This window comes from Poecilia latipinna, unplaced genomic scaffold (assembly GCF_001443285.1).
Source record: "Poecilia latipinna isolate Pla-1442-1.1 unplaced genomic scaffold, P_latipinna-1.0 Scaffold1229, whole genome shotgun sequence".
NCBI lineage: Eukaryota > Metazoa > Chordata > Actinopteri > Cyprinodontiformes > Poeciliidae > Poecilia > Poecilia latipinna.
Genome location: NW_015113845.1, coordinates 349,690 through 374,913, shown reverse-complemented (window position 1 = coordinate 374,913; position 25,224 = coordinate 349,690). Strand labels below are relative to the sequence as shown.

The window sequence follows — 25,224 nt, the reverse complement described above, 5'->3', positions numbered from 1 at the left end:
GTGTGTGTGTGTGTGTGTGTGTGTGTGTGTGTGTGTGTGTGTGTGCTCCGTCTCCCATGAAGCAGAGGGTATTTTAATGTTTCAGTAGGGAACTAATTAAAAATTCAAGAACAGGTCCAGAGCTTTAAAGCTCATTTCTAGAGCATCTCGCTGTCGGATCGGTTCCTCTACGTACTGCGTAACCCTTTTTTTAAAACACGGCTAATTAAATCGTTTTATTCGTCTGTCACAATTTTATAAGGAAAATGACACACAGAGAATTAGCAGCATAAAAAAACCCCTTTGTTCTCAATTCACTAATTTTCTGTTACTCTACAGTCTGGCCTCATTTCTACTCCCCCGCCACCCGGTCATGGGTTCATTAAGACCACCGCCTCGCTGTCTCTGACATCTTGCCCAAAATGTCTCCAACCTGTTTTGCAGAGGACCAGCTGCCCCCTGGCTTCCCCACCATAGACATGGGCCCACAGTTAAAGGTGGTGGAGCGAACGCGCACCGCCACCATGCTCTGTGCCGCCAGCGGCAACCCCGACCCAGACATCACCTGGTTCAAAGACTTCCTCCCTGTCAACACCACCAACAACAACGGACGCATTAAGCAGCTCAGATCAGGTAGGTTTCCTCTGCTGAAAACTCAATTACCAAACAGGGAGACTCCTTTCTTTCTTTTTTTTTTCACTTTCTATCTGATCTGCTCCCACATTATATCCTCTGCTCTTTCATCCCCTCTTCTTCCTGCCCATGATTTAACTTCTCATTTGGCTTTTCGTTTTATAGGTAATGGCATTGTTTCGACTATTTCCTGTCCTCTACTTGCTGTACATCCCTGTTTGTCTGTCTTATGTGCGTCTCCCTTTGTCTTCCAGTGTTGTCATGAGCTGTTGGGATTGTTTCCTTTCTGTGTTTGCTGGCTTTCGCCCTAACCTCTGCCCACATTGCTCACTGCTGTGACTTTCTGAACAAACAATTGTTCTTAATTTTTTTCTTTTTTTTCTGCCCTTTCATCTTGGTTTTACTCTCCACTGCATTGGTGCAGTATTTCTTAGAACCATTATGCCCATTACTTACACCTTTCAGTCAACATTCGGCCACATTCAGAGCCCACAAATTAATGCACATGCTTTTAGAGTAGGAGAACACGCAGAGAAGCAATTTAATTATCCTAACATATTTGTCCTGCAGTCGATGTTTTGCTTTAAGAGCATTTCAGATTCAATGAGAAGAAGTTTATTTCTTGAAACTAATCAGCCACAGTAGTGCGTAAAACTTCATAAAGCTTTCCCTTTATCCCTTCATTCTGACTTTATACAGTGCCATGCAAAAGGGAAAAAAAAATCAAAAATGTTCAATGTCACATTTTTTTCCACCTTAAAACCACAAACTTGTCCATTTAGATTGTATTTTATTTGATAGACCAACATAAAGTAACAAACTTGAACACACTACTCCCACAAAACATAGTCTAGCATGGAAGGATCGTGCTCTGGAGATACTTTTATTCACCAATGATAAATAAACTTGCCATGGAGGAAGAGAGGAAGATGAGTGTATGTATAGTGCACTTATTCGCAATTCAGTATTTGTAGATATATATATTTTTTTTGTGGAACGTGACTCCACATTTGTGGAAAATCCACTTATTCACAGTTTTTTTATTTTTTTATTTTTTACATAGCATATCTAAACTATTCCAAAAAATGCAGAGCATGCATGGATTTGCAGAGCAGCCAATCCAGGAGAAACATTTAATTTTCTTTGGTGGTGATGTTGTGCACCTAAACGTAAAGATAAGGAAGACTGTAGATGTAGACTTCTTCATTGGAGCTGCATCTGTTTTCCCTGTGGGCATGTAAAGGTACATTTGATGCTTGAACAATTGAAATTGGTATTTATAAAGGTTTATGTTGGGGTTTCAAGTATTGACATATGATTGTGGTTTCTAACCTTGTAAATACCAGGGTTTAACTGTCAATAATAGATAAGGCAGAAGACTTCACCTTTAGCCCGTTTAATAAGATAATCACTCTAAATGTACAGCCAGAGCTACAATAAAGTGGTTTAGAGGAAATGATATTCATTTCTTTGAATGGCCTAATCAAAGTCCTGACCAAGCCCTGTTGTAAATCTCTGGCGAGATTTGAAAGTTGTCCTTTAAATGCCCACCAGTCAGTCTATCTGGATAAGCTTTTTTTTTTTTTTTTTTATTTTTTTATAAAAGACATTGTAAAACGTTCAGAAGAATATTCCAGACTATTTGTAGGCGTAAAGAAGCGCATCTTTTTGGATTTTATTAGTGAAAATGAAAAATGCCATTTCAGTTTCAGCACTACTTTCTCTTGGTCTATCACTTTAAATGCCGGTTGCAGTTACTGGTTGTAACGAGACAAAATGTGAGAAAGCCGAAGTGGAGCGAATACCTTTGCAAGGCACTGTAGTCCCTGCTTTAATGTGTAAATGCCAGTTTTGTTTTCATTTAATATATCAATAGAAAACAACTATTCTAACTTTTAACCAGTTCTGTCCAGCTGATAACCCAATAGCATAACTTCTTAAATTGGACGTCTTGTCTGTTTGACCACCTGTCTTCACAGATTTCACAGCTTTCCTTTTGTTAACTCATCGTGTTAACCTGACTTGTTTTTTTTGTTGTTTATTTTTGTTTCAGTAGAACTGTGTCAGATTAACCTTAACTTCTAACTTGCGACTTTTATTCACGTGCAGTTTGCTAAAGCATTAACCAAACCTTGTTAACTAAACGTACTTAAGGAGTATAATCATAATTCTTATGCTGTCTTTCTTCTCTCTATATTTTTAAATTCTACAGAATCCTTTGGTAAGTGCTTAGCTCCAAAGCACACATCACCCCCACTAATTTCCATGTTCCAACAACTATTAAAATGCATGGCATGCATTTTACTAACAGATAGCTTAGAGTGTCAGGGCTAGAAAACACACACAAACACACACGCACACACACACACTCTCCCCTTACCCTCACAATGTGTAACTGTCTTACTGCTATTAATACCACTGCCAGCTGTAATACCACCTTATCTTGAGAATTTTAACCATCAAGCTTCAGGCTACTGTGTTGTGAGAGAGTATTTGCCCCTTACAAATCTCTTCTGTTCTTGATTTTTTTTATTTATTTATTTTCTTTTGGTCGCTTTTAAATGTTTCAGATCTTCACACAAAGTGTAATATCAGACAAATATCAGCTTTATCTGGGGCTGGGTCGGGGGGAAAACAGCCCACTTGGGCCCCTCCGAGAGAACCTCTGATCTTTAAATAAGTGCCCTTCAGCTGCTTGTATCCACGATCTCATTCTTTTGGCATCATGACTGTAGATGAGGGTGGGAACCAGGCATGGAGGGTTCAAGACTGATCTCTCCTGCTTTTTTCCCCTTGTCTTTGGCTCTGTCTTGGTCTCTGAAGACACAGCCTTGACTCCATGGCCGATATGATGACAAGTCTTTATTACTCTCTATGCAACTACTGTGCAATGGAGCTGATGAATTCAGTTTAGAGAATGCGTATCAATGCGTGGCTGCATTTAATAACTTAAATATTAGTTAATTATGGCAATTATTTGCTTAATACCAACAAGAAATGTTGGCTGAGAAACTAACCATTTCCCCATTAATTCTTGCGTTTTGTGGTGCCTTCCTCCCCAAAGAAAAAGTGTCCTAAAATACTATTTGAACTCTAAATATTCAGTCTCGTTTTTGGAGAGTTCGGTCTCAGTCTAATAAGAACTGGTCTTGACTCCATTCCTAGTAGGAATATAAATCAACCAGATAAATCAAGAACTTTTCCTTTCGATTTTGCTTTTTCTTGACTACGACAAAGCAGTACAGCACTCGCATCGCTACAGATTTCACACCAATCTACCACTCTTTTTTTTCACGATTCATGAACAAGACCTCTTGGGATAGAACCTTATGCCCAACCTGGAGGAAGCACTCTTATACATTGCATTATAAAGGCACTGCTTTGTAATGTGGATGACTCGTTGGGACTGCAACAGAATGAATTCGGCTCTTGAGCAAAAAACCCTGAATGAAAATGTCCGGCTACCACTTTGTGACGTTAACCTCAAGTGCACTTGTTTTATGCTGCAGGGGCAATAATGCAACAGACACCAGCAAGTCCATCACTGAATGGCTCAAAAAAAACCCATCACATTTACCTTAGCATTTTCGCCTAAAATCAGTTCCAGGTGTGGTGGTGTGACCATAAACAAGATTTATGTACTTGAAAACCTTCTAATACGAATTAAAACAGTGATGTAAATGCGTCATCGCCAGCATTTTTGCTACCAATGGTGGTGCAAACAGTTATCAGGTTTAGGTTCCCATTGCTGTTTCATGCAGGGTCAGATTCCCTGAGAAATTAAATAATTTCTTGAAAACCACTTGTTGTATTTGCTCAGGGAGTAATTGTCAGATGTTAAAATTTGTTTGAGATCTGAAACATTTTAACGTGACAAAATTAAGTTAAAAAAAAAACAAAAAAAAAACGAAGAAATCTGAAAGAGGGTAATTATTTTTTCATAGTACTGTAAGTATTGTCGCATACTGACCTGAATAATAATCAATCCTCACATGTTTGTTCCTCACTCACTTATCCACTACTTTAATGTTTTAACACCAGCACCTTAAGTAGGGAAAAAGTCCCCAAGAGCTTTTAGGGAGGCGGCCAGCTTTACCTCTAGATCAAAGCCAAAGGTCCGCCCGCTTTCAGTCTCATGTACAAAGTCCTGAAAAGTCTTTTCCCCCTCAGTAGATGGTCTTCAGAAGCCACTTTGGGAAAAAAAAAAAAAAAAAAAAAAAAAACGGCACCACCTCCCCCCCCACGTGTTTCACAAGATCTTCTGACTTTATGATTTTTCTATGATGAATCCTGTCTTTTCTCTGCCAATAGAGTACAGAAAGAAAAGTTCTCTCTTCTTCTCTCTCCTCTCTCTTTCCTGTAGTACCTTTATTTACGTACCCTGTTGAGTCTAATTTGATTCTTCTTCCAAAGCCCCCCAACCTCTATCTACTCGTACTAATGCTTCTTCTTTCCAATCTTATTTGCATTCATATTATCCACCCAGGTGGTACGCCAATAAGAGGTAAGAGTGCTGAACTGACGTTCAAAGAATGAAAATAATACAAATTCATTCTTGCTGTCAAGCCATCCGTACGCTCCCATTTTTGTCCTGTTTACAAAGATCGAATACCATTTCATTCACATGGACCCATCCTCCTTATTTGTCCTGGTTTTGGTTGACTAAAATTGTATTTCATCATCGTGTCTATGCCTTATTTACTCCTTTGTGTTTTGGTTTTTTTTGTTTTGTTGTTTTTTTCTTGTTCTTTTAGCTCAGTTGTGATATGCTTGCCCTGGCTCTAATAAGCATATACAATGACAATTCTGTTTTTATTTTTTTTCCTCCAAAACTATATTTTAATGCTCATTTTTGTTTTTGTTTTTTTGTTGTTTTTTTTCCTTTTTGGCCATAGCCAATCATGTGTCCCTCTTTTTTGTCCAACTAAAACAACCAAGCATTTTTCCCCCCTTAGCTGTTTCTTGTTCAGCACAAAAAAACCCCCGACATGCACAGATGCTGTGGAAGACCTAACACCACCTCTCCCAAAGACTTCTTTCTATCTTTGCAAACTATTTTTTTCCCATTTCTTCTGTTTGCTTTCCTCTCCTGTACCTCTACAAAAAAGCCCAAACAACCACTTTTTTGATAAAGTTTCTACGGTGCTTTTTTCCCACCTTCCTCTTTCACCTATTTTTCTTACTTTTCTTGGTTTTTTTTTTTTTTTTTTAATCTTTTTTGACTTTTTAATTTTTTTTTCTTCAGGGTTTGGGGAAAAGGCAAACTGTAGAGTCTGGCGAGGACCTGATTGGCTCATTTTTGCCGTGTGACATGGAGCGGGAGAGTTGTTGATGCATAAAGCCATTTTTCTTTGAGTCATGTGACACCACACTGCTGATCCCATTGGTGGATTTTTATGGGTGTCTTTTTGTGGCTAAAGCAGTGGATGGTTATACTTTCTTGTTGGCTCAGGCTGCATTTTGAATTTTGTCTTCTAATACAATTGCATTTTATTTTTCAGCTAAGGGTTGTCAGAAGGTTGTAAGTTGTGTCGACATACATTTCTTGCTAAGATTTGCATGTCAAACCTTTTGTTAGAGGGTTATATGTTGGTTCTGCCTGAATTAACGATTCAATAAACATTTTTTTTCCAGCTAATCTGAGCAGCACCAAATTTTTGCACATGCTGCTGATTTTTTTTTTTTTTTTTTTTTTTTTTTTTTACTTTTTCCAAAGAAACTTCACCCAGGTGAAGTCCAAATTACCCCATAGGCTGAATATTACAACTGATCTGTGATTGAATATGCTAAAAAAAAAAGAATCATACCTAAATTTTCTTTTTGTTTTGTTTTTCAAATTGTCCTCCCTTGTTGCGCTGCTTTCTTATACTGTAAACCTCTTTTGTTTGATCCATGTTTCCCTGAAGCAGTATCACTCATCCCCATACTGACCAGTCCAGTGACATGTTGTATATTGATGGGTTGCCCCTCTTATTCAAAGTAAAAATCGGCCGTTTGTATTTTTTGTTGTCTTTGGCGCTAGGCATGGGTCGGTATGAGGCTCTCATGGTGTCAGAACCTTGAGTTAAATGCCAAGGTTTCTTGTTATCAAGGTATTTAGATAGAAACACAAAGCAAAAAATGCAGAAGTTATTCTTACTACTGCAAAAATAATAATTGTATATCCAGATTTAAGTAAAAGTACACAATTAATATATTAACAGCACTTAACATAAGCAGAATAAGCCGGCAAATTAGTCGGTTTTAGCGCACCAAATGTAGCTTCAAAACAGTTTCTTTTTTTTTTTTTTCTTTAAATGTTTTGCATACAGTCGAAATCAGATATTTACATTCACTGGATAGCAACACACAACCATCTGTCTCATTGACTGGCATTAAATCATACAATTTTTCAGTGTCAAAGGCCAGTTAGATGTGCCAAAAGTATTTCAGTTTGCTAAATGCCAGAAATGTAAGTCAGACTTTTGCAGCTTGCTCTTTTCTCCCGTTGTTTCCAGTTGTACAGAATTCATGGCATCGATCCTCCATCTTTACTTGGCCCTGTCACTAGTGATCTCTGGGGCTAGGTCTACCATTTTCAGACATAGGCCAGCTTCTCTGCTCTTACATACACTAATATTCCCTTTTAAACAATTTGGGAAAGTCCAGATAGGAATGTCTTGGCTTATTTTAAGGCAACATCACTGCTTCCCTGTGTGGAAAAATCTCAAGAAATTGTGGACATCCACTTCTCTGGTTCATCCTTTAATGCAATTTGCAGATGCCAGAAGGTGCAACAATCGTCCGTTCACGTGAATATGTGCACTACAAGAATGTGCAGCCATCACAACATTCAGGAAGAAGATGGGTTCTGTGTCCCAGAGATGATTGTATATTTGGTAGTGAAGGTGGGCTAAAAAGAAACAAGAAAAAAACCCTCTTCCTACTGGGCTTGAAAGACCATTCAGAGAGAAAGAAGCTATTAGTAGAAACGCAACAAAAAAGTATTCAAGCAAAAAAGTTCATTTCTGAAGACATTACATAAGGTCTAAGTTTTTGGCTATTAAGATGTCAGAAAAAGAAGAAGCTTGGCAAACTTGAGAACATCATCTCAACTGAAGTATGCTGGCAGCAGCATCATGTTGTGGTGTGATTGTACACCAAGAGGAACTAATGATCCTCACAACATATATGACATAAGAACATACAATTTTGTCAAAGTATTGAAGCAATATCTCAAGATATCAGTCAGTAAATTAAAGCTTGGACCCAAAGCATACCACCGAATGAGGTACAAAGTTGCAAAAGGCCAAGACACAGGAATAGTTTGGATGAAAGAGGAATGTATTGTAGTCTTCTTTTAGCCAGCTGGCTCCCAGTGTGCAGCAAAATCTGCTTTTACACTGTAACCTAAAAAAAAAAAAAAAAATTTAAATTGTATACCTTGACACCAGAAACCAACCCATGCCTAATTGGCACTGAGATGAGCGTGTGCGTTTTTTTAACACAATCTGCCATTTTTTTACTCAGAAAAAAAAAAATCAAAATGATAGGGTATACCTTGTTTTTATGAGTTACTTTCTTTTCCGTTTTTTATTTTTTTTTTTACTCTTTTGTTGGTTTGCTACTTTAGCTCTGATAACAGAAATAAACAATCTTAGCTGTATTACAATGTTTTGCATGATTGTAATTTGCAGCTGTCCACATGCATAGAAGTCCCCATTTTACTTGAGACGCATAATAACAACTAGCAGATAAAGTCTAAAACTTAATGTCTCTGAAGCAAGTTAACCTCAGACATGAAAGGAGAATGCAGAAGACAAGTCATTTTGTTTGTGAACCGAGTTGACCACATTGCCTTTTGTTACCCTCGTTTGTTATTCCAACTAGGAGCCCTGCAGATAGAGCAAAGCGAGGAACCGGACCAGGGAAAGTACGAATGCGTGGCGACGAACAACGACGGGACTCGCTATTCTGCCCCGGCTAATCTTTACGTCAGAGGTAGGAAACGGCCTCCCTGTTTTGTTTTCGCCAAACATTAGTATCACACTGCCTTTAAAACCTGATAAGGAGCGATTAAATCGCCACATTGTCTGCAAGGGTCCGTGTGCTATGAGGTCACTGTAAGTATGCTCTATTACAGTTTATTTTCTGTTCCTTGCACTTGCCTTACCTGCACTGATTTGAACCTACAGTATTTGCTCTGTTATGTGTTTCCGGTCCGTTTCCGTTGATTAGCCCGAGTCTAACACCAGTGACGAGGCCGCTTGCAGCATGTATCTACTAATTGCTTTTAAAAAAGCTGACTGCTGGAGTTGGTGGAGGGAGTGAACGGACCTCGTTCATCAGCTCCAGCTGTGAAAAGATCCTTTTCTTTCCTCCTCCCTACTGATAAACACTAGGGCACCTGTAATCCCATTACTGAGGATGCAACTTGAAAGATTCAGGAAACGGCAATTAATTCTACTCTACGGGTATTTTTAAGTACAGTACTGTTCATCCAGCAGCCTAGACAGAGTTGTTAGGGTTTTTCCCCCCTAACTTATAATTTACTCTGGTTAAACAGCATTTAGTAATCCTTCGTTTTACCTCACTTTAGTTGAGCACAGTTAATTTAAGATATCATCAAATATATTTTAAAATGGCTAGCAGAAGAATGAATTTTCCTTTTTCCTTCAAGGAGCTTTCGGGTGATGGATCTCTTCACCTTTTAACCCAGTTCAAAGCCGTGTTTGCTTTCTCACTTCAAACGTTGTGGCCATTTGTGGTTTTTAAACCTGCTTTTATTGGGCCTTCTATCACCTCACGGATAGTGAAGACATACAAGGCTTTACTTCTGAGCTCTACATGTCTCAGGGGACAATAATGTTGCATTTATCCCCTTCGTGTAAGAAAAGACTTTTGGTCTTTTCGCACACACTATGAAATGTTTAGTATCGACCATGTATCAATTCCTACTCACCTTAGGGATGTTTTTGGGGTCTGTAAGAAAGAGGATTACAAAAATAAAGCTTACTTCTGAGACAAAATCATCTTTTTTATATCAGTTGCAACAACAAAATGTATAGTAGTTGGTGTGTGTCTGTTTTTTTTTTTAAGTTCTTGATCTGGGATAGTTGCAGCAAAACATCACTTTGTACAAACAAAATTTGCTAACTCAGCCCCTTTTAGGCCAATACATCTGTTTCCCTCCATCTCCTTTCTTGAGCACAACGGATGGTGCAGTGACGCACCAATTTGTATTAAAACAGAAACCATTTGTCAGTTTGGAGTTACACCATTATAATGATGCCTTAATACTTTCTTGATGATAAAATAAAAATAATGGAGAAAGGTAGCATTATCCACTATAAATGTTGTCTTGTATGCTGAGGGATACTCTAGAATACAATTAAATAATCCTGTATTTGTCCATCTGTGTTTGAAACTTGATTTGTTGAGGCAGCAAGAGAAATATCAGGAAGAAAAACATAAAAAAAGTCATTAAATAAAACAACAAAAATAATATATTGGAATGAAAGAGTAGGCATTGCAAATATTAAATGTTAATGGAAAAATACAGAAATTCAGAATAAATAAATTTTTGGAAAACTGAAACATATACAGAGATAAATCTGTGTGATAAATACTTTCCCTCTTTTTTTTGTCGCTCAAACTTGGTAGAAAGGACAAGGAACAAAATATTTCCTATTTTGACAATAAAAACTAAAATGGCTAAAAATGTGAAATTTTTACTCTTCAGGTTTGATACTGTTACCTACTGAAACCTAAGGCTGTTCTTTAATTACATTACTTAACTATCTTGTTTTTCCTGGTAAAATGACGACATCGAGCATATTGCTTTCCAGACGCGTCCTGTTATAAGTTTAGTGTTGCTGCACTGCTGTCGTATCATTAGAAATCCAGGTAACACTTTATTTGAAGGGGGGTGAATAAGACTGACATGACACTGTCATAAACACCTGTCATGAACGTTAATAAGCCTTCATGAATATTTATGACTGTTGTCATAAAGCGTTATTCGATAAATTATCACACTTTTAGTACAAAGTTGACATTATTCAAAATGTCTTTGTTATGACACCTTGACATTAACCAAGAAATCATTACTGATATAAATGTGTTATAAAAGTATTACTGATTGCACTTTAAAAATTAGGTAACTTTATGTTATTAAAGGTAAAGTTTAAACAGTAATTATTTCTTGGTTAATGTCAAGTTGTCATAACAAAGACATTTTGAATAATATCAACTTTGTATTAAAAGTGTCATAATTTACCGAATGACGCTTTTTGACAACAGTCATAAACATTCATGAAGGCTTATTCATGTTCATGACATGTGATATGTCATGTTAATGAAACTGTCATGACAGTCTTATTCACCCCCCTTCAAATAGTGTTACCGAAATCCAAACTCTTCCCACTATTCGTGGGAAAAAAAGCCGACAGTTCTTCAACCTTCTGTTTGTCATTATTACCATTTCTATTCTTGCATTAGTTTGATGTGGAATGCCCTGTTAAACATCAGTAAAAACACATGTGTGAACCTGCAGAAGAGAGAATGCTGATAGTCTGTGATGACCATTAGCCAACCGTTGTTGAACAGCCATGAAAATCTTCTGACAGTGAGAAAGCAAATGAAAAAGGAGACCTAGTATTTGAAGTTTTTTGAGAAGCTAATCAAATGGTTTAATGGTCTCAAACTTTCAGTCCTCACAGGCTGGTGTGCTGAGACACTTTGACAAGTCTTTACTTCAACACGCTAAAATCCAAAAAATATTGTTGTTGGGACTCCAGAGGCAAAATGGCAAAACGAGACAATTGAGCTACACAATTCAAGCGTATTGGACGTCAGTCCTCAAGAACTGGAGTTTGAGACCACTGGCTTTTGGTACAACACAGTTTATAAGTGAGTAAATGCTACTTCAAACGTTTTAGCTCCGACAAGGTGTCGCTGTTTGTTGGTGTTGGGGAGATTCACAGGGCTTCCTTCCCTTTAGAGGACACAAGGTCCTCCGAAATGTTTTCCGCAGCATTTGAGCACCTGAAACATGGCCTTCTTACTCTCTGTGTTTCCCTTGTTTTTTCTCCACCCCTTATTTCATTTTGTTCTGCATCCAAAATCCCTACATCCTTCAGAGCTACGAGAAGGTTGGTGTGCTTTTTACTTCTTCATCAAGTTACTCTTTATGGCAATCGATTTTCTTTATTTTCATCACCAAAAAGGAAATCGGATCTTCCAGACATTGAAGCGAGCATTCTTCCATTGGTTTTGCTTTTGCCTCAGCGCATTGTTTTTCTTTGTCACACATTCAGTGTTCTTGTTCCTGTAGAGACTGTCCCTTGCTCTTTGTCAGAATGCATGACCGTCCAACAGGTGGCACATGTTGGTATCCTGGAGGCGGAACAGTGGGAGGTTGATTTTTGCATCTGCTTGACTGTCTGTTTGCATGCTCACTTGCTAACGTCTGACCCTCCCAGCCCTTTACCATGACAGTGTTCCTGCTTGGGTTTACGCCTAGCTTACAGGGAACGGGACTTGCGCTGCATGCAGACATCCAAACGTCTTTACAAGTGTTTCCCATAGACAGACATATGTTCGGGAATTTACACTAAAGTCGAGCGTCAAGCTGTAAAAACAATTCCACCCGCAGCGATTATGTACTCCCTTTGATGAGGATGTTACTGCCGGAGAAGTCATGAAAGAATGATACATTCAGAGTCTTATCCACAAGTCTTGACAAATGTAATGATATTCAAATGAGCAGGATAATATTATGTCTGTGGGGAGCGCGATCCAATTGGATATTAATTAAATATTGAGCGAGAGAAACGTTGTATTTAATAATGCAGCCAGTTCCCTTCGATTTCCTCTCCAGAGAGCTACCGCACTCTCCACAGAGCGGGTTTCGAGAATTGGCAGCAGGAAGCACTTGGCGACGCGATAGCTGAGTAAAACCTAACGCGTCCCCGGGTTAGACACAGAAACTAGAGGATCGTATTGATTATGTGAAAATATTTGATTTCTTTATTTTAAAGACATTTGTGGTCCGCCTTGAATGCCATGAGCAGTAACACTGAGCTCACCAGTACACATGAACCCATCCTTGACGCTTGTCTGTTTTGTTTGCTTCTGTGTCCCATTATCCACTTTATTTGGTAATCTTAACCAAGTGAGGATGCTCAGAAGCAGCACAACTAGTCTATTTGCAAAAGACATTTCTTATGGCTGCTTGGACTGCTAAGACAACATTTTGACTGTCTTTGAAGCAGTTTTCCTCTTTCATTTTGTCTCCAACAACCCCATATTCCTGTTTGCATGTTGGGATTTCTTTCGCCTCCAAAAGTCCTTGAAGTCAACTTTGTATCCATGATGTTGTACAGTTTTGTCCAGCTAAAAGTAGTTAATCTGTTTTCTTTGGTGTGCTATTTATTGTGTTGTCAGATGTTATGCATTCATAAACCCATATTGGAGTCTATATAGTTTTGGAATTTCAGCACATTGGATTTAAATAAAAGAGAGATAAGGTTTTATTATTACAGCCTAAAAGCTGCAAAAGTCAGTAGAACTTTAATATACAGAAAACACTGTGGTGTTCATGGAGGTCAGGGAACACATCCTTGCACTAATGAGTCAAATCTGCAAATATTTGAGGTCCCCACAAAAAATTCTTATAACTATTTTAAAATGTCAGTGACCAAATATACTTTAAAATGCAGTAATACACACAGTGGAAGCCATCTTAGCACTCTTACAGAAGCTAACATCTATGGTTGTTTTCATCTCTGCTTTTGGAGTTGCAGCCAATCAACGGCAAGGAAAATAAATGCCATTCCTAGATTGGCTGTTTTGTAAAAGCCAGCCAATAGTCTGTCAAGTAGAAATGTGCAGAAGTGTTCCAGCTTCAAGTCTACTTAAAACTCTATGAATCAGTAAATTTTCCAAATCTGCAAAAAACGGTAGATCCACAAATACTCAATCAGAAATAGGCATGCATCCACTGTTTGCCTCGAGTGTTTCATGTTTTTCCTGAAACTCTTCCACTGTAATTAGCAGGGTTATCCTTTGCAAACCCTTAAACGGATATGTCACCTGCAGCACGTAACACTCTTGGCATCTACATTTAGTAGAAATCTAGATTATAGTTTGTCCTGGAGGCTAAAGCCTCTGAAAAGGGGCCAAGACCACAGATGACTTCCGAGCTTTTAAAACAGCACTTGCCTCATAAATCTCATAGTGGTTTGGATAAATGCTATTTCATAAAGCTTCAAACCATACTTACACTGGATTGGGTGATTAGAAAAAAAGAAGCACAGTGTAAATGTGAACAAAATAGCCTTCGTGTAAACTGCTTTAATATTTTTGCCCTTTCTGTGGCTTTAGTTCTGTATCCGACTATTACTCTGACTGGAAACGCGTTTTATGTTCCATGTTTTACAGGAAAGTCATTGGTGATGTGCCACCTCCAATTTCCATTTCCTCTGTTAAAAAAAATGAAAAATAAATAAATAAAATCATTGGATTCCCTATGAATGACCATCCATTGCAAACATAAGTATGGTTTTACAGTTCATGAAGTACAGCACACATGCTGCGACGTTTTTGATGTAGATGTTTTAAGACAGTAGAAGTGTGCGTAGGTCTCTTCCCCTCTTGGACTTGGCCTCAGGTTTTCCCTCCCTTTCCAACTAATTTGGGTTTAAAATTAGCCAAGTTGGCACTTCTAATGTTTGCCAACACATTATTGCAAATAACCTTTTAATTTTTTTTTAAACTACATCTTTAATTCACCAACAGCTGGTGCACTTTATGTTCACTCATTCTTAGGCACACTTTTTCGAGGTTCATTAAAAACTTCCCGTTAAAGTGTGAGTCATAGAAGTGTTTCTGATATCTTCTAGGCCTACTTTCAAACATTTTTTTTGCTCCTGTGATAAGAGCAAAAAAAAAAAAACAGCTACAAAGCAGAATTGCCTTGTTTTTTTTTACTTTTTTTAAATCTTTTGTGAGCTGGTTAAGTTCTAAAGTGGAAATGCATAACATCTGACAGTCCTGTCTTTTGTTTGCACTGAACCTTAAAAGAATCCACACAAAAAATGTTTTCTTGAGGCTATGTGTTGTTCTGATATTTGTAATGTATATGCCTGTGGTATGTAAGAATCAGTTTGTGTCTAAAAGTTGTTTCTTTGCATACAATTGCCTGGCAACAGTATTTGTGTACAAATCCGATGCTGTGTTTTGTGCATAGTGCTCACATTGGTGTTCACCCATTCACCATTACCATTAGAGCTTAGATAAAATATGTTTAAAATGCGTCTTTATGGATGATATGAAACAGTTTTCATTTGAATTCTGCAGATAAAAACGCAATCTTCGAACAGTCAAACTCTTTGGAAACTACTCCGAAGGATTTGATTTGTTTTTTATCCTTTTTTTTTTTTTGTTTCTCAGTTGGTTGTTCTAAACCTGGTAATTCCTTTTCAGTACGGCGAGTCCCGCCCCGATTCTCCATCCCACCGACAGACAATGAGATCATGCCTGGTGGCAGCGTGAATATCACGTGTGTAGCTGTGGGCTCGCCCATGCCGTACGTCAAGTGGATGCTAGGCGCTGAGGATCTCACCCCAGAGGACGACATGCCCATCGGACGCAACGTCTTGGAGCTCACAGATGTACGACAGTCGGCCAACTACACTTGTGTTGCCATGTCAACACTTGGGGTGATAGAAGCTATGGCCCAGATAACAGTAAAAGGTAAATATGCTGATTAAGATGGGTACGATTTTACTAATATTATGATTTAAAAATAAATAAGATGCTATAATTGTTCAAACTCCTGTATTACATTCCCCAGAAACAAAGTTAAATCTCCATATTGAAGACGTTTAATCTAAATAATATATCAATTGGTAAGCTTTGCTTTTCTCTAAAGAACATACATAACACATTTGTAGAAAACTAATTTTATAAAACAAAAAGAACTATTAAGTGATTTGGAAAAGCTTAATCAATTAGTAATAGGACAGTGTCTAGTGACCTCTTGAAAGTTTGAACAGTGTTTCATGTATAAAAGGACATTCCGCACTTTTCAGACGATAACTTTGAACCATGCGGCTTATAGCCGGATGCGGCTTTTGTGCGGATTTTTCTTCAACCACCAGGGGGCTCTCTAGCAGGAAGTGAATCATTGGAAGTCAAAATTGGAAATCAAAGAAGGAAGTGCTGATTTTCATTTAGAACAAGAACATGCTAGCAGCAGGGATGACGGAGAAATGTTTTCAAACTCATACCCCCTCATCATGGAAACAACACGAAGAAGTTCATATGATGCAGCTTTTAAGTTGAAGGCCATCGATCTGGCTGCACGTAATCCATGGTTCGGCGTTGGAGATTAATAGCAGATTTATCTTGTGGAAAACCGAGAGCGGCGGAGATACCAGTGGCTTATAACCTGGTGCGGCTTTTAAATGTACGTTTCCATTTTTTTTTTTTTTAAGACTTTGTGGGTGCGGCTTATTGTGAGGCAAGCTCTATAGTCTGGAAAATACTGTAGTTAGTCTTCAGTTAGCATAATGTGTTTGACTGATTTGAAAGCCTGCCTTTTCTTCAGATTAAATTTTTTTAGAAAACGACAATGTCCTAAATATGATCCGTTTTAAACACAGTGATGGTTAAGGTTGAGTGGTTGGAGTGAAATAAAACATGCAAAAGTAGTGAAATATATACGCGTCAATAACAGTGTTCCTCGGACTTTCTGAGTTGCCATTTCTGGAATTATGCTAATGAAAGAGATGACAGAAGTGAATCACTTATCAGAATGTTGATCATCTTCACTTCATACTAAGATTGAACAGTTTTGTCTAGTAAATTTGATGTCGTTTGTTGTTCAGAAAACATTCAAGTAGAGACTATTGTCAGAAACGTACCCACCCCTCTCTGTCAAAACAAACCAATTTCAAAGCTTTTCTTAAAACTCTAGCACCCGACTTTTAACATATGATACAAGCTTAAGATTATAGCAAAGTGCTTATCTGTCAGACAGAGAACTACAAAGTAACAAGCTCCCTATTTCTAAAAGGAGGGGTACAAAGTAGAGTCTACTGTTTGGTGCAGAAATAGTAATCATTTGTCCCTCGTAATACACCAGAATGACAACCCAGATAGCGCCGCCACATTCACATGCACACAAGGGATAGACTCCAGCCCGCAAACACGCTCACAGCTTTGCTTTTCCGAGACACAACATGAAGATATTAGTCACAATATACCAGCGTGGCAGAGGCTTCCCCCAGTAGTCTGCTTCAGATGGCATATAAACACGATCTATTGCTCTGATATCCTTTGCTGTGCGCCACGGTGTGGAGAATTAAAGCAATAAATTTACCTGTTTAATTATTAAAGTGATGAAGAGAAATCTAAAGATTAACAACATAAACAACGGCTCTGTAAAATGCTGAAAGCAGACAATGCGAGAATCTGTGGCTTCAGAAATGAATCACAGAGGTAAAGTTTTCTGATATTTCCCATATATTTGTATTTTTATTAATATTTATTAAATAATTGTCACTGCAGCACTGCCCAAGGCTCCTGGCACTCCGGTGGTGACTGAGCGCACAGCCACCAGCATCACGCTGACTTGGGACTCTGGCAACCCCGAGCCAGTGTCCTACTACATCATCCAGCACAAATCCAAGTACTCTGATGACCTGTACAAGGAGATAGATGGCGTGGCCACCACCCGGTACAGCGTGGGCGGCCTCAGCCCCTACTCCGACTACGAGTTCAGGGTGGTGGCTGTGAACAACATCGGACGAGGGCCGCCCAGCGAGAGCATCGAGGCCAAAACGGCAGAGCAGGCGCCGAGCACCGCGCCGCGGCAGGTCCGGGGTCACATGATGAGCGCGACCACGGCGGTCATCCAGTGGGACGAGCCGGAGGAGCCCAACGGGCAAATCATGGGCTACAGGGTGTACTACACCATGGATTACAGCCAGCACGTTAACCTCTGGGAGAAGCAGATGGTTCAGGGGTCTAACTTCGTCACCATCCAGGGACTCATCCCGAATAAGACCTACTACATCAAAGTGTTGGCCTTCACCTCTGTGGGCGACGGACCCCTTTCTCCTGAGCTGCAAATCATCGCCAAGACCGGAGGTGGGTTTGGTGCCAGTGGTGAATCAGTTTGTACCTGCTTTGACAATTTACAAAGTATGGAAACGTGCCGCATGGAAAGGCGGATCGAAAACTCCATTTACCAGCAAGACGGAGCTTAGTTATTCTGGTTTGATCTGTGATTATTGACTGAGTCAACTTAACTGTCAGGCTGTAAATTCACATCAAATTATTTTTCTTAAATATTTTAGAAAATAAGGGTTTCATGAAAGGACTCTACCAAAAATAATTAAAAAAAAAATAAAATAAAATAAAAAAACTGATGTGCAAGATATTGTTACACAGGCTCTTACAACACTGGAGCAGCCAGCAGAAGCAGAGCTGACTGGTAGTGGTGACACACTACAAAGGTGACAGAAACCACTCTCCAACTCCAAAATGATTTGATATGCTTGTGGATAATATAAAAACATGATGCAAACATATTTAGGGGTTGACATTTTTGTGACTTAAAAACCAACAACAAAGAAACAAGTCAGCCTTTCTTAACCAAAGTAGCCGTTCCTCAGTGCGATGATCCCCAGCCTAGTGGCCTCCCAGTCGGCCTTTCACAGCTACATAACACACTTCCCACAGTTCAGATGACACAGAGCTGTGAGTACATCCTTTGGTGAGTAAGGGGCTTACCAGGAGTGGGTTGAATTCAACTCCCCTAACCACCACAGTCCTTTAACAAAACACAGAGACGGCATAAGGGGGTCTTAATCCCACATTGAAGTGTTTATGGAAAGGAGCTAGAGAGTTTTTATTCAATGCATTCTAAATTAGTTCATAATAATACAGTAATGAAAAACGGACTATTAGAAACCCTGTATATATCTTCAATTGCATTCAATAATAAAGCAATGATAACAATATTGCATATATTGTTTATTTGAGGATGGCATGGTGGTATCTATGAGACTGACATCCCTCTGGACCGTAACCATTCCGATGTCATGTCCAGAAGTGTGACCGAAATCCCAATGAATCGCGTGTAATGTGGCTCATAATGAACTCGTCTCTTTGTTCCCAGTTCCCTCCCAGCCGACTGACTTCAAAGGAGAAGCCAAATCAGAAACAAGCATTTTGCTTTCGTGGAACGCTCCGGCCCAGACGGGACTGGAAAACCAAGTGACCGGATATGAGCTCACGTACAGAAAGAAGGACGACAAAGACGAGGTAATTACCGCTTACGAACGTGAACAGTTTGCGTTTCTAGTCTGCTTGCACGTAAGAAATATTCTGAATCTGTCCAGATTTTGCTGCAGTTGTTTTAATAATGTTTTTAAGAGTCGCTTGTTACCCTCCTTAATTACTTACAGTACGGCTGTTAGTTTAACACTGCTGTGAGTAATTAACAGGGCATAATTGGTAACTTTTTCTCCTCGAGCATTTTTATTTTTATGACTTTGACATTTGGAGATTGTGGCTTGCAGTAGTTATTTAATTTTCCTTTGAATTGTCATTGCAATATTAAGCAATAAAAAAAAGGAATATCCAGGAGCATTGATATACAATGCTCCTGTATCCAGGAGCATTGATATACAATGCTCCTGGATATAAACAAAGTGCATGTGTTTCCCTGTAAAAGCTCAGTCCTGGTCTTATCTGATTGTACCACACGGTTCCAGCTTCGAAATCAAACTTTACACTGATACACTGCTGATGGTCGGGCAGCAAAATCTGCCTCCTGGTATCCCAACCATCTGGTACAAAGTCAGTATCTGATGGTTGAGGCTTGATGATCTCACTGCTTCCTGTTGTTTTCTAATGTCAAGCTTTTTTTTTAACCTCCTTAAACTGATTCGCTTGTCACTTTATAGTTGTTACTCTTAATAAAGATTTTAGTAAATTTAGGCAAGTAGCTATTTTCTTTTAGCCATTTTGTCTAATTTTCAGATCAACACACAACTGCTTTACTTGTGCGCCATGTTCTCTTGTCTTGCCTGAAAGAAATGAATTTCTCTGGATTGGAAAATCATGATTCACTAGATCAAAGTTCCTCAATGCTCTTATTAACTTCAAATACCAAAGTATAAGAAAGAAAATGCTTCATTTAAATAAATGTAATGTTTGCGGCGCCAACAATTAAAAACATCTTTTTTTGTTAACGTTGGATTCTTTTCCACCACAAAATAAATGTGCTCAGATTTAAGATCGGATTATACGTGTGCAAGAAAATAATAATTAACTTTAAAGTTTTTTAAACTTTACCAGGTGTACAGTGTAAAAGGAGAATTCCTTGGTTTTGTTGAGTTTTATGTCTAAACTGAATTATATGAATCCTTGTTCCATGTGTCTGCAGTGTACGCTTTTATGTTTGAAATTGTGTCAAAAGCTGTTTTTGTCAGGAGTGCAACAGTTGCAGTTTTTGGCCTTTAGAATAAAATCTACCGGTCTTTTAGCCTGACCTGCTGATTCCAGTTTTGACCAATACCAATTTTGTTCCTAGCTGTCAGGTGTTAGAAAGACACCTTCAATGTTCAAAATCTTATTTTATTGAAAATCATTGAATACCGTGAAATAATACAAACTTTTCTGGGCTGCACGAGCTGGTGCTCTCTAATACAAATGACAATTTTAGAGCATTCCTGTCCAAACTACTAAATTAACTAATCAAAGGGGGGAACACATTTTTATTTTACTCTTTCATTTTTAACATGAAAGAAAAACTTGCACAACAGGTTAAACTGTAGGCCTGTTTTGAGCGGCACATTCATTGGTGCGCTCCTTGTTTCCATGCTTGTCTCTTTGCCAGAATCTACTTGTAAACAAGGTTTCGTATGTTAATGAGTGTTTCCCAGCTAGGAAAAGAAGAAATGAAATGACAGAAGGCCAAACTGTCTTCACAGAAACGAATCAGCTTCGAACCGACAACCACATACCTGCTGAAGGACTTGAAGCCCTTCACCACGTACACTTTTCGTCTGGCCGCCCGCAGTAAACATGGAATTGGAGCTTACACCAGCGACATCTCCGCAGAAACCCCACAGACACGTAGGTGTTCTTCTTTATCTGACCAAGTTTAAAACATCTGGGAACAAACGCGTTTCAAATGCATTTTTGAGTCCAAACATCTCAAAAGAGGGCGGAGATGTCAGTTATGCCTTTTGGTTTGCTTTTTTCTACTTTTTTTTTTTTTTTTTTTTTACCTATTAATGTTTGATGCATTTGAAAAATGTTTAAATCTAAGTAGAGTGAAAAAAAAGAAAACTGTGCAGCATTCCTTGTAGTGGCTGTACTGACAGCCATCTGGGCTTCCTGCAAAGTCACTAGAATGGTTTACAAAAGCCCCTGCTCCTCTGCTTTGTTGTGCACAAAACAGTTTTGAGTAAAATTAACGCTCAAGCTCCTGAATTATTTATGCTAACGTCCACATGTGTGTGAGTTGTATAATAATAAAACGGGAGCGAAACGGAGCTTTGGAAACCATGTCTCCTGAAGCTGCCTGGCAGCCAAAACCAGGAGAATAAAGGTTTAGTTTGAGCTTTCTCTGCAGCTACATATTTTAAAGGCAAAAGGTTAAATCTCAGACTTTTTTGTTCTTTAATTCGCCATTTAAATTTAACTGAATTGTTGAGTTGCATCAGCACAGAAAGCTCAAAGCAACATTCTAGTTAGAGACATTCCCACCTCCTAAAAACCTCAGATTTATGTTGGAAAAACAAACAAAAATAGACGTTTAAATTCTGCTGCTTTCTCCAAACGTATCCAGCTCTTCATATCAGTTCACAGAATAGAAAAATCAAACCGATCAGTTTCTGTTTTTTTCTTCTTCTTTTTTTTTTGAGTTTGGACTTTCAGCATAAATCTGAGGGGTCTGACAGTCAGAGGCAGGTAATCAGGTGGGTACAGACACTCAGAAATTTAAATCCTGCCAAGATATTAAAGAAGAGAAACTCATGCATGCCGATGTTGTCAGAATGTAATGAATCAGTCATATCTCCTTGCAAAGCTCTCTGTTGTACAGTCAGGCTTTTACCACAAACCAACAGGCTTCGGAAAGGTTGGTGACAAATACCACATTTTTTTCCCCCCCTTTTTTTAAATTAACTTCAGCATCAACCTTTATGTTTTTGGATTGATGGTAACTGCTTGCAAAATGTAACATTTGAAATTGTCTCTTTAACCTGTTTATGACGTCAATGGGAAAGAAGTTTTCATTTTATTTTCATATGAATTTATATTTTTTCATGGCAAAGGTAGGTGACTTCTGGTACAGCTCTCCTTTTTCCAATCATTCTTCCTTTCGTTGTAAACTTAAAAAAAACGTGTGTTTATTTCTATATTTGTTTATTATTTGTGTTTTAAGGTTTGTTTTATTTATTCATCAAAGTCCTCGTGCTTTTTTTTCATGTCATCATTTTATTTTCCTTTTTTCTTTTTCTTTCGACTCTTCCATCATCAACCTCATCAAAAATAAATAAAAAAAATAAAAACTGAACCTCCTTTAAAAACGAAAAAACAACAAATCCAACTAAATGAATGGCCTCAACCGACAAATCTAAACCAAACCGCAACGTAACGGATCTGCTACCGAACCACTTCGCCGTCCAGAACCCGCAGGCCCACCTCAGGATGTAAAGTGCCACAGCCCCAGCTCGACCAGTATCCTGGTAAGTTGGCGGCCGCCAGCCGTGGAGCTGCAAAACGGGATCTTGACGCAGTACGCTATTCACTACGCCGCCACCGAAGGGGAGGACACCGCCGCTCGCCGAATCTCTGGGATCCCTCCGGAGAGCACCAAGTATCTTTTGGAGAACCTGGAAAAATGGACTGAGTACCGTGTGACGGTCACTGCCCACACAGATGTCGGAGCAGGACCTGAGAGCTTGCCGCAGCTTATCCGAACAGAGGAGGATGGTATGTGTTTGCTAAAAATAAAAAATAATAAATAAAAAAAACCTCCAGCTGAAAATCCAGCCTGCTTTTCCTGACCTAACCAACTCCCCACCCCCCAGATACTAACAGCCTCTATCTGCTGCTACCTCTTCTCTACCCCCTCTGCCTGCTTCTGAAATGACTGTGACCACTCGGTACTGTCGGCTCTGTTCTGGAAAGTCATTTTTTTTAACCAAACTGACTCTCGCAAGCACCTTTTTTTGGCTTTTTCTGTCCTTCACGCTGCTTAATTTCAACACATGGTATGGCTTTTTCCACCCCTCCAGGCCTCAAACTTCCAGTCCCAACTGTCTGTTTTTGTAACTTTTTTTTGTTCTTTTTAGATCTCAAATTTTTAAAAATCATGACAGTGGGAAAAACAAAATGTGGAAGATTTTTTTTTAAAGGCCATTTTTAATATTTTTGTCAGTTCATGTGATAATAAATCATTTTTTGTTTTTATTTTTATTTTTTTCCCCCCTTACATCACAGCCAAAACTCTTCTTGCACTTCAAGAATATGAAACTCTTGAAGTCTCTTTTGGCTCCACTTTTCTATTTTGACTAAACCCATTTTTTTACGCCATATTTTTTACAATTCACCCGACTCGGTTTTAATGGTTTTACAAGATTAGGTCGGTTGTCGGACCTGCTTTTTGCTGTTGTTTTTTCCCCCCCTCTCTCCTTACCATTGTTGAAATAACTCTGTCATGCAGTGCTTGTTGCGGTTTTCTGCACTTTTGTGCGTTTTTGTTTTTGTTTTTTTTTGGTTTTTTGGTCACCGCAACATTTTTTGGGGGCGACGCTTAAGAGGGTGAAGCAAAGATTGGGGGGATTCTCTATAATTTTGACCTTATTTCTTTTATCCCATGGTGTTCCTCCAGTTCCTAGTGGGCCACCTCGTAAAGTCGAGGTGGAGGCTGTCAACTCTTCATCAATTAAAGTGATTTGGCGCTCACCGGTGCCCACCAAGCAGCACGGTCAGATCCGAGGATACCAGGTGCACTATGTCAGGATGGTTAATGGGGAGCCCACAGGACAGCCAGTCATCAAGGACATCCTGATTGATGATGCTCAGGTACAACACCACCCACCGTCAACACAACCAGACACACAACCTGCCGCCTCATTCCTCAGACATGTAGTACTGCTTTGTCTCATTCACCTCCTCACCTTCAAATGGGTAATGGCAATGCCCTGTACTGTGTGCAAAAGTCTTGAGTCCTCTCTTCATTTTGCTACAGTTTGCTTCCAAGAAGTGTTTCAGGCTTGCACTTAGACCTCTAGCTTCTTGGAGGTTGAGTGTAAAGAAATTAAGGTTGATGTAAAGCTTTTGCATTAGCAACAGGACTTGTTGGCATTTTATCATATTACTACTACAGACTGTATTTTGTTGGGATTTTATATGACATCTAACACAAGGTAGTGCATAATTGTGAAGTGTCAGGCAAATGAAGCATAGTTGTATGAGGTAGTTGCACTACCTCTGACCAGAGTCTCTTCTTCCACTGTGGGCAGCAGCGTTTCCTGCCTAAGGCCTCTGCAGAACAGCTGGCTTCATATTGAGATGAAGCTCCACACAGATAGAACAGTCATTGCCTTTATTGTCCCTCAGTGGGGAAATTCAGATGCACCAGCAGGAAAGTGACAGGCAAGTCGAAAGTACTCTCATTCCTAATTAAGTCACTTCTGCAGGGAGTTGGTTGTGCTGCATTTTATTTTGTGGCGTCAACATAAAGAAGACGAAATCGAAATCCATCCCACACCTTTTCCTTTTTGTGAAAAAATGTAAAAACCACTAGTCCATCTTTTTACTTTTCACAATGATGGAGTACATTGTGTCAGCCTTTCACTTAAGATCCCAATAAAATCTCCTAAGTTGTAAGTACTTTTGCCAGGCAGTGAGTGAGATCGTCGTTAAACTTCACTGATCTTACTTCAGTTGACAAACACAAACCATTTGCGCTTGGCTTATTGTTCACTTTTGCTACAAATATTCCTACCGGCAAACATTTGGTGCTTGTGTGTTTACAGATAAAATGGGTGCAAATGCTTTCTTGCCAGTCACTGTTGTACCTTTGCTCACTTGTTGTTTCTGTTCTGTCCGCTCTTCGACAACACACAGTGGGACTACGATGACACAACTGAACATGTGAGTAGCTACAACAGACTTTATTATTTATTATGTTCACACAGCAGGGAAATGCTGCCCATAAACTGCTTTTTCAAGGCAGTTTGAACAACCCATTTCCGATCTTTTCACCCATAAAAATCCAATTTGTGCCACTTCCATATGCGGCACTATATCAGATACTTTACAGAAGTTTAAAAAGTTTGGAGCCTGAACAGTCAACTAGCATTTTATGTCAGTTTTACTCTACACCAGTAAATCTGGAAGTAAACAATGGCTGAAGCAAGTAGTGCCGACATTCGTCTTTCTTTTGTCTTGGCTTCCTTTGTCTTATCCTCTTGTGACAATACTGTCGGCTCCCACTGCTCAGCAATTTTAAAATCAATCCATAGACGGCGGCATCCACTGTCACTTCTGTAAACAGTTTGCAGCTATGTGACGTCTACGTTCTTCTTCTGCACGTGC

At 39.0% G+C, this 25,224-nt stretch overlaps 1 protein-coding gene across 19 annotated transcripts in view; it reads left to right on the top strand.

Annotated features, from left to right (window-relative positions):
• The first annotated feature begins 386 nt into the window (after positions 1-386).
• Positions 387-25,224, top strand: part of LOC106960783 (receptor-type tyrosine-protein phosphatase delta-like) — a 64,551-nt gene continuing 39,713 nt past the window's right edge. For 7 of the 19 annotated variants that reach the window (XM_015054104.1, XM_015054102.1, XM_015054094.1 and 4 more), the window contains exons 1-12: positions 387-612; positions 2,825-2,833; positions 5,099-5,116; positions 8,482-8,592; positions 11,733-11,744; positions 15,079-15,348; positions 17,167-17,748; positions 18,782-18,927; positions 20,601-20,745; positions 22,306-22,611; positions 23,513-23,706; positions 24,754-24,780. In XM_015054104.1, the coding sequence (XP_014909590.1) occupies positions 402-612; positions 2,825-2,833; positions 5,099-5,116; positions 8,482-8,592; positions 11,733-11,744; positions 15,079-15,348; positions 17,167-17,748; positions 18,782-18,927; positions 20,601-20,745; positions 22,306-22,611; positions 23,513-23,706; positions 24,754-24,780 (2,031 nt within the window). In that variant the 5' untranslated portion in view covers positions 387-401. The remainder of the gene's footprint in view (positions 613-2,824; positions 2,834-5,098; positions 5,117-8,481; positions 8,593-11,732; positions 11,745-15,078; positions 15,349-17,166; positions 17,749-18,781; positions 18,928-20,600; positions 20,746-22,305; positions 22,612-23,512; positions 23,707-24,753; positions 24,781-25,224) is intronic. The other 12 variants (XM_015054108.1, XM_015054107.1, XM_015054101.1 and 9 more) reach the window with 6 other exon arrangements.